Source organism: Cryptomeria japonica, chromosome 3 (genome assembly GCF_030272615.1).
Source record: "Cryptomeria japonica chromosome 3, Sugi_1.0, whole genome shotgun sequence".
Classification (NCBI taxonomy): domain Eukaryota; kingdom Viridiplantae; phylum Streptophyta; class Pinopsida; order Cupressales; family Cupressaceae; genus Cryptomeria; species Cryptomeria japonica.
The window spans coordinates 188,868,398-188,877,968 of record NC_081407.1 but is presented as its reverse complement, the minus strand read 5'-3'; the positions used below and the strand labels follow the sequence as shown (position 1 = coordinate 188,877,968).

General features: G+C 37.4%; 1 protein-coding gene across 2 annotated transcripts; it reads right to left on the bottom strand.

The window, feature by feature from the left end:
- LOC131037350 (non-specific phospholipase C6) lies at window positions 1-3,585 on the bottom strand. 2 transcript variants are annotated; one of them, XM_057969463.2, is made up of 3 exons: window positions 2,241-3,585; window positions 1,321-1,497; window positions 1-605 (listed from the first exon to the last, which is right to left on the bottom strand). In XM_057969463.2, exons 1-3 carry the CDS (start codon window positions 3,325-3,327, stop codon window positions 292-294), a joined length of 1,578 nt encoding a protein of 525 aa, XP_057825446.2. In that variant the 5' UTR covers window positions 3,328-3,585; the 3' UTR covers window positions 1-291. The 2 variants fall into 2 exon arrangements, with proteins under 2 accessions (XP_057825446.2, XP_057825447.2); XM_057969464.2 differs by having other exon boundaries at window positions 1-593.
- Between the last annotated feature and the right edge of the window lie 5,986 nt (window positions 3,586-9,571).

The window sequence follows — 9,571 nt, the reverse complement described above, 5'->3', positions numbered from 1 at the left end:
TATTTTACAATATTATCAAATATATATTACTCTAACAAGTACACCACTATTACTTTTAATTAATGTTACACCTAAAGTGTAGGAGAGCATGTGAGCAATCCACTCTAGTCTCCACAATACTTCAACAAGGGACAAGTGACCAAGCACACATATTTACAAAACCTCAACATTCTACTATAGTAAAAATAAGGTAAGATCTACAATCCAATTTCCACCACTAGACAAATTTGCTAATAGGAGAAATGAAAAAATGATGAAAAACTTATAACAATGTAAGAGGTGATGGACTTCTCACAGATTGTTGTTAATATTTTTATGGATCCTAGTGGTGAGGGAAGACCTCATCTCCACAATTATAGAGTCAGAAGCTCCAAGCGCAAGGGCCTCTCTACTTGCTTCTGCAAAACGTGACATTGCATTCTCTGTATAATAGTGTGCTTCTTTCACATTCATCTTATTGCCTATTTCCTCTGGATAACTCTTGAGAGCACTATCCCCACTCAAAACCGCAGCCAATTGAACAACCTCTCTTTGAAATTCACTCAACTCTGCTTCTTCATCAACCTCCCCATTCTTCATCATCTTACTTATGTCTGGCAAAGTCTCTGTCATCCATTTTCATCCATGTTAACTTCTCTTGAAAATTTATTCTCTCGATGAAGTTAAAACATATGAAATAAAATCTCAAAAACAACATTTTAATATAAAAATGCATATTAAGTTTACAAAAAATTTAATATCAAGAAGGTTGAAAAGAAACATTTGTTTTTAATTTTTTATTATGTTTTAAGAATATTATCTATAAAATAAGTCCAATTGATATCTCTTTACATTTCTTTAGATAGATGTATTATTTATATTAATTTATAAAATAGTGTTACAAATATTAAAAATAAAAATAAGATATATTAGATTATAAAATAGTGTTACAAATATTAAAAAAAATGATAAGATAGATGACATACCCACCTCTAAAATTCAAATTTATCTAATCTATCAATTTTTTAACAATCTATTTAATATATAAAATTTTTATTCATCAATGATATCAGATTTCCACAATCCATAGTTGATATGCTACAAGATTTCTATATTAGATTGTGTAATAGTTTTTGCATCAACATTTCCATCACACTCCATGATCAGTCATCAAGATGTAAGAAAGCTAAAGAACTAATATTCTATTCAATTAATATTCTAGAAAAAATTATCTACTCAATATATTGCTTCTGAGAAATTTTTCCTCGTCTTATTTTCATCATCAAGAAAGGGGAAAAAATACTTAGCAGTTAAGCTTATAAAAATGTGCAGAGAAATTACCTATACAATCAGTTCGCGGAGTGCTTCTCTGGCTCACAACGCCTTCAAAAGTCCCAGCCCATGCATCTCTGTAAGTCAGGAAATTGGATGAGAGATTGAAAACCTTCTTGATGGTTGCTGGAATGGAAGAATGCTCGTACTCAGAGCTGGGAAATGGCCCAGTAGGACGATGCACCACTGTAAAACAAATCATCAAAACAACATTCTGAGATTTAGGAGGATGAATCATAGAATATGATTCGAAATGGTTAATGAAAAAACTTACTTACAGTGCAATCTATTTCAAAATGTCGATGAATTATCAAGTATGATTCGAAATGGTGATAGAAAAAATAGAATATGATTCGAAATGGTTAATGAAAAAAATTACATCAATAAGCTTTTTTATACTTCATCAATCAGCTAGTAATTATGTATAATTAATACAAATCTCAGCTTTGCTTTTACTGAAAAATAAAATAAAATTAGATACAGTATTTCAGGTTATTTCAGGTTAATAGGAAAAAATTACATACAGTGCAATCCATTTCAAAATGTAGTGCAATCCATTTCAAAATGTAGATGAATTATTGAGTATGATTCGAAATGGTTAATGGAAAAAATTACATACAGTGCAATCCATTTCAAAATCCATTTCAAAATGTAGATGAATTATCGGTGATAGAAAAAATAGAATATGATTCAAAATGGTTAATGAAAAAAATTACATACAATGCAATCCATTTCGAATAATTATCGAGTATGATTCGAAATGGTGATAGAATACTCGAAATGGTGATAGAAAACACTTACTTACAGTCCAATCCAATTTGAAATGTTGATAGAAAAAACTTTGCATACAGTCAAATAGCTCTCAAATTCAACTACTCTGAGACCCAGTAAAACAAATTGAAAAAAAAAAGCATTGAAAATGAATCCACCTGTGCGTTTGTCGATCCAGGGAGAGACCATAATGGTGGGAACTCGGACACCCAGTCGATCAAATCTGAAAAAATAAGGGGGCGGGCCAACGATTCCGTCAGGAGTAGGAACATCCTTAACAGGAGTGGGCACATGATCATAAAATCCGCCATGCTCATCATAAGTAATGACCAGCAAGGTCTCATTCCACTGCGGACTAGATCTCAAAGCCTCATACACTTCCTTTACAAGCCTCTGCCCATTGCTCACATCGTGAGATGGGTGATCATCATTTGCAGGGGAATCCTTCAGATCGAAGTACCGGGGCTCAATAACCACCAAATTGGGCAAACTCCCGCCAGCAGCATGGCGCTGGAACTTCTTCTGAAAGCTGTGAAATTTCGACACATACTTGAGCTTCCTGAGCTCTCTGTAAAACAGAGTAGTGGGAATAGAATGGTAATAAATACCGAAAGAAAGTCCAGACTCATGAATCGACTGGAAAATGGTTTTCTGAGGATAACCCTTGGCCAATTGCTTGGGAACATGAAGAGTTGCTCCCTGAGATGTGGCAGAGTAGACGAAAAGCCTATTGGGTTGAGTAGGGCCGGGCAGAGAAGAAAACCAGCGGTCGAAAATGGCGAATTCATCGGTCAGGGCAGAGTAAACAGGGACGACATCGGGCCTAAACCCTTTCATTACCAGTTCCGACATATTGCTGTCGATTTTGCCGGCTTGCTGTGCAAATCCGGTCATGGTGGGGCGACTGAAATTGGTGTCTGAGCCAAAAACTTGCTCTGCAATTGCTTCGAAAGAGTGGCCTGGATTGGGATCCACATACTCTGCATCGTCGCTGAAGAAGATTCGATCTGAATTCGAGTCTGTGGTCGACAAGGCGTTCCATTCCTTTCCTGTAACTCCATCGATTTGGGGGTTTTTTCGCTTCATCCAGCCTAACATGTGGTCGAAGGATCGATTCTCCATAACCAGAATCACCATCGTCTTTATCCTCCCCTCAATCCCGCCGCTACAAACCGCAGGCAGCAATGCCAGGCTCAGCAAACAGGTTAAGATTAGGGAATTTCGAAGCTTCGTCTCTGCTTCCATTTTCCTGTGCTCTGTTCCGACTTCCAATCCTCTGTTCCAACAGGAACTGAAACTTTTTTGTTTGAGCAGGGAATGGGAATTTTTTAATGGAGGTTCCTGTTTCGATGCTTTGGATTCTGCTGGAGACTTCTTGAAAAGCAAAAGAGAGAATAAAGAAAAGCAGTGGGGTACAGACAGACAAGGAATTGATTATTATTGTGGCTGCACAGTGCTCACACATTTCAAGAATGTGAATGGAATAAATTAATTTCTTGAAAAGAGTCAAGATTGGATTACCAACTTACCTAATTTGAATCAATTTGGTTGGTTCCTGTGCTGTTTTAAAATGGTGTCGGTGCTTCTGTTTTCGAATGGTGTCAATGCAAATTTGTACAGTTTGTTATGAGTCTACATCTGGTCTGGTATTTCTACGTTGAGGTGTCTTTAGCGACTGTTGTTTTAACTGTCGACCGTTTCTCATTTCTGTAAACAGTTCTTGGATTTTTTTGTTTATTTTTATCATTTTGGCTGGATTTACAGTGGTTTTGAATCAATATCAGAAATTTAGTAGATTGAGATGGTAGGCAAATAAAATAAAAAGGGTGATTTTTACAGGAGAATTCCGAATGTAAATGGAAATAATGAAAATTATAATTTATTTTTTATTAAAAAATTAAGTATTTTCAATTTCTTTAATATTAATTAAAATTTGGTATATGTTTGTGTGTTGGTTTGTAACTCTGTATGTATTTTTTATGGACATACACAGTTGCAAGAAGCTTGCACACATAGGAAATGGATTATTCTTATAAATTATTTGTATATATTCCTTTTCATAATTATAGTATAAATATTTTAAATATATTTATTTAAAAATCATAAAAGTGTTTACATATTTATGTTAGAGAAACACACATAAATAGATAATTTTTACGTAATAGAGAAATCAATAAATAAAAATTAATTTAAGAGATATTTTACTTTAGAATTATTTATCTATTTATCTAAAAGTTATTGTTCAAAATAGGATGAAATTTTACATGAAATTATAGAGACAATTTTATTATGCATCCAAATAAACATAAATGCATAACTCAATAATTGTGTGGAGTAACATTTTAAGAAAAATCACATAAAACCATCACAAATCACAAATAATAGAAAACTTCCTTTTTCAACTTGTAATTTTATGCCTTTTTGAAAGATCTTCTTATAAGTTTTCCCTTATCTTTCCCCCTTTTCATGCTTTTACTATTTTGATAATTAAAAAACATTTATTTTACTTAAGATCCAATTTTTTATTTTTATTTATGAAACATAATATAAGTTTTAATTAATGATATATTTTATGTTGAGAGTTTATTATTTTAATTTTATAATATTAATTTATTTTTTTTAATAAAATTTAGAAAGATAAATTTTAGATAACTATTTTATGTTTTGTAGTTTGATATATTTTATGTTGAAACTTAATTTTTTTAATTTATAATATTAAAAAGAAAGTTTTTCATAAAATTTAGAAAGACAAAACTTTGAAGGATAGATAAATATTTTATGTTTTATAATTTGATGTATAAATTTGATGTTTGTTTGGTTTCTTATTTTTATGATGAAAATATAATTAATATATGCATTCAAATATTTATAAAGATTAAAATTGATTGATCAAATTATAAAAGATATAATTAAAGAAGCTATGGAGAGCCTAGATGCACATTTGAAAAAAATATAAAACAATAATTCTTAAAGTTTTATCAATATTCTCAAATATAAATGTATATTTTTATATGTTTGCATATGTACATGTGTCGAAAAGATGGTAGATATATGTCAATCTACGATAGTTATCCTTCATATTTAAGACTTTTAATTTTAAAATATAATATATTGTTTTTGATATTAAAAGCAGCCAAAAAACAAGGGGGCTGACCTATAGGAACATTAAGGAGAACAATGGCAGGACCACTCTCCGCATATAATTAGCAGAGTTAAAGTCTTTTACCTCTATAAAAAATAATTGTCATTCTACGAGAGTTTATCAGAAATAAAGCAGTAATAAGTAGAGTTTTAGACATTTGCCACACAGGGCAATAAACATAGAAATTCAAACAAAAGCATAGGCTAATGCTATCCGCCCATAGGCTACTAAACGTAGACAAAAAACTAGCTTTCTGCCGCATTCAGAGAATTACTTCTTTTTCCCATGGCTCCTCTTGGGGAGGAGCTTTCTTGCCCATTCCTTGGTGAGGAATTTGAATAGGGCCTTGTAGTCCTCGTCATCCTTGCCTTTACCTTTGGACGCACTTTCCTGCATGAGGCACATAGTGGTAGCCGAGCAGCGCATAACATTCATGGCTAATTTTAGAAACATCATGCATTTTGGACTCCGCCGCCTCCAGTCTGCTGGTGATATCTTGCACATTATCAGAAAGGGCCACCATCTTTTTCTCCAACTCCACCAGGTTGTTTTCCTCCTCCTCTTTTATGCTACTCGCTTCCTCCACAACCATCATTTTATCTAGTCTGAAATTCAGGGAGGGGAAATTTGTAGGCTCCAGACTCTTTGAAGAGGTGGGGCTTTTAGAAGCCTAGGTGGAGCTGACAGAGTGAGGGGTCGGGTTATGGTGGAGCAAAACCACATTATCAGTCGGGATGGAATTTCCAGTGTCTTGCGAAGAGGAGTGGTCTCTCAGAGATTTTTCCAAGGGTTTAGAGGCAAGCCTGCTAGAGCGGAGGGGTGTATTGGCCTCATCGGTGATATCCATGTTAGAATCAATCTCCTGGATTCTGCCTTTCTTAGGAGTTCTGACCTCCTCAGGGGAGTGTTTTTTAGTTTTCTTACTGCAAGAGCCAATTTTCGGGAGTCGAGGGGGGCTAGCATCATTTTTAGCCAAAGGGTGGGTCGAAGGGCTGGTATTAGTCACATTCTGGATGGAGATGGAATGAGGCGGGCAAAGAGCGAGGTGGAAGTTGTACAGGCGAAGAATGAGGCCTTGGTGGAGGATAGGGAAATATTTCCCTTTTTTCTTAGCTTCAACAATGTCCTTAACATTAGCGTCCAGAGAATGAAGCAAGAAAAATAGAATGGAAATATAGTCCTTATTTCTCAAATGGTTAAGGAAAGGGAGATGGTAGTAATAGAAGATACCATACCTTCCCTCCAGTGTGAAATATTTCATCACAATATAATAGACCTCATCCCATGGGGGAGGGAGCTCCTCCCTGTTGAATCCGCCAGCCCTCTTAATAGGGTTTTCGCCCTCGTGGAAGAACTGGTTCAGGCTGGTGGTATCCGCAATACGACTCTGCTTTTTCCATTTCCTCCCCTCCATAGAAAGACCCATCGCCTGGGCTATGACCTCTTCATTTATTTCAAATGAGAGTCTTTCATCGTTTCCCTTCATATTTTCCATGAACTTATGAATGTCGCCCTTCGAGCAGACGAACCACACTACCAGTTTAGCTTTGAAATCGTCCACTTTATCGAGTTCTAGTATGAGCCTGTCCCCCCCATTCTCGGTTCCTCAAGCTTAACAAAGTGAATGTGAGTCCTTCTAGCAAAAACGCAGAGCCAAGGCAGAATTAAGGCAGAGTTGACATAAAATCTGTGCCAAACTTGAGATAAGAGGACGTAATAATCGGGGTGATTATTATCTCTTATGTTCGAGTAGATATCAAAATTAGGAAATCTACTAGGAATGTGCAGACCTTCAATCGAGCTAGTGTGATTTGACCTTTCCCTTCCTTCACCTTTATCGCCGCTAGTTGGCTCCGTCCGGGTAATAATGAGGAAATAATCATTCCCGATATCTGTATTGTCATCATAAATCCATCCCTTGTGAGAGTGGTGACTAAGCTTGTCGTGGATACGTGGTAGCCTGAGTTCATAATGGGCGGGATTCCTGTCCCAACTTAAAATTTGAAAGTTGGTTTTCTTCATCTTTGGATAGATAAACATGTTCCATCTTGGACATAGGATTTTTCCCTCTCCAAGATCACCTTGGTGGTAACCGATAGCGGACTGGGGTCCCTCCAACATCGTAAGCCATTTTGCAGCCTTCCCACCACTGCCATGGAATCAGCAGCTTTGTTTCCTTCTCTAAAGACATGTCAGGTGGTGAAGCCATCTAGGTTGGCCAGTAGGCTCCTGACATCCCTCAAAATGGACTCCACTCTCCAACCAGCAGTAGCTCTCCCTTTCATAGTTTCCACAATAATCTGTGAGTCTCCATCAATTTCTAGTTATTTAATTCTTATGGAGTTGGCAAATTTCAGACCCCATAGGAGGACCATTCCCTCCGCTTGAGTGACAATATTGTTCTTTAGGTTACCCGCGTAGGCTGCCACAGTGTTCCCCAAATGGTCGCGGATGATTCCACCCCCCGCTTGACAGGTATTTTGGGCCGAACCATCAAAGTTCAGCTTATACCAGTGTAATTTTGGGGTTGACCATTTGGTCAAACTCCTTTTGTTTTTGGCACTATTGTTGAAGATTTCAAACTCTGGGGGGAGCTTCCATCTTTCAACAATTTTTTTCTCTATCCAATTAGGGGGATTAGGGGGGGTTTTCCATTTTGTCACCTCTATGTTTTCAGAGATCATCTTAAAGAAAATATGAGCAACACTATCAGGAGGGGTTTTAGTATCTCTAAAAATTCCATTTTTTCTCTCTCTCTCCATAAAGCCCAGCAGATGTGCGGTGGTATTTGTCTCCATAATTGGATGATGAGAGGGTGATGGGAGGGGAGGTTCCATCCAAAACAAACTGTTTAATGTCATTCTAGAAGACCCAATAGAGACCACATTTCTGGAGAGTGTTAATCCACAAATATTCAACAAAGGGGCAGAGGACAAACATGTGGTCAATAGTTTCCTCATTAGCTTTACATAGGCTGCATCTATTGGGGCGACGAAAACCCCTCTTTTTCAGGCTATCCAAAGTGAGGGTTTTACCATGCATTAGGGACCACCAAAAGAAATTAATTTTAGGGATTAGCTGAGGGTTCCATATCTTCTTCCAGCACTCAACATCAGCAGGGGGTCTCAGGAGTTGTCTGTAAGCAGATTTGACCAAGAAGGTGCCCGATTGGGTCTCTTTCCAGATAAAGTTGTCCTCATGAGAGGCCAGAGGGATTCTAGTTTCCAACATAATGTTCTGAAGGACCTGATCTATGGGAACTAGGTTAGGCCTGTTGCTGAAGACCTGGAAAATGTTCCTCCATCATCCCCTTCTTGGTTCCATATAATCAGCTATGTAATCCCCCAGGAGTCCCTTTAGATGGTGCATAATTTGGTGGAAACTAGTGTTAGCCAAAGGCCTGTCCTCAGCCCAAGCCTCTTCCCAAAATCTAACCTTCCTACCATTTCCAAGTTGCCATTTCAATCCTTCTCTTACTATCAATCTGCTTTTTAGGATGTTATTCCATAGCTTAGAACCTTGGGGAAGGTCGACCGTACTCAAATTGTAATAGAATTGCTCCCGGTCCAGGTACTTTGCTTTGACAATGTTACACCAGTCCGCCTCACCTTTAGCCAGGATCCATCCAATTTTTGCCATTAGCGCCTTATTTAGGGCATTTATCTTTCTTATACCCAAGCCTCTCATTGACTTGGGTAAGCACACGCTATCCCAATTGACCAAAGCAAGGCGCTTTTTCTCCTCCAGGCCCGTCCATAAGAAGGTTCTTTGGATTTTCTCAAGTTTTTCCCCCATGGCACCCGATATTTTAAACATGGAGAGGAAATACATGGGAATTCCCTGTAGGGAAGCCGCGAGGAGTTGGAGCTTCCATGCACTACTAAGGAACTTCCCTTTCCATCCAGCAAGCTTTTTTTGCATCCGTTCAAGGATAGTGTTCCAGAAAGTGGGAGTGACTTCGTTGACCATAAGGGGGAGACCAAGGATAGTCGTTGGAGATCATTAGGAGTATTGAAGAAGAAGAGATTACTCTTCTTATAATTAATACATTGCCTCGAGGCCTTGGCATAATCGGTCAGTAAATTCTTCCATTTCTTTGCCTCCATGACAGAAGACTTGCCAAAAAGAAAGGTGTCATCTACGAATTGTTGAATATTAGAGGGGGGGAGCGTGGAAGCAGCTTTGAATCCTTGGAGTCTTCCATTGGTAACTAGGTCGGCCACATTTCTGCTCAAGACTTCAACAATCATGATAAAAAGGTAAGGGGACAGAGGGTTGCCTTGCCAGATACCTTTTTCCATTTTGAAGCAACCCCTAGGAGTCCCATTAATCAAGACAGAGAACTGG

Bases quoted from the DNA above. Each gene is read 5' to 3' on its own strand.
- LOC131037350 (XM_057969463.2), bottom strand. From the start codon at position 3,327: ATGGAAGCAGAGACGAAGCTTCGAAATTCCCTAATCTTAACCTGTTTG. The intron at 1,498-2,240 runs GTGGATTCATTT...TTTGTTTTACAG, and splicing joins CTGGATCGACAAACGCACAG to TGGTGCATCGTCCTACTGGG. The intron at 606-1,320 runs GTAATTTCTCTG...AATGGATGACAG, and splicing joins TCCGCGAACTGATTGTATAG to AGACTTTGCCAGACATAAGT.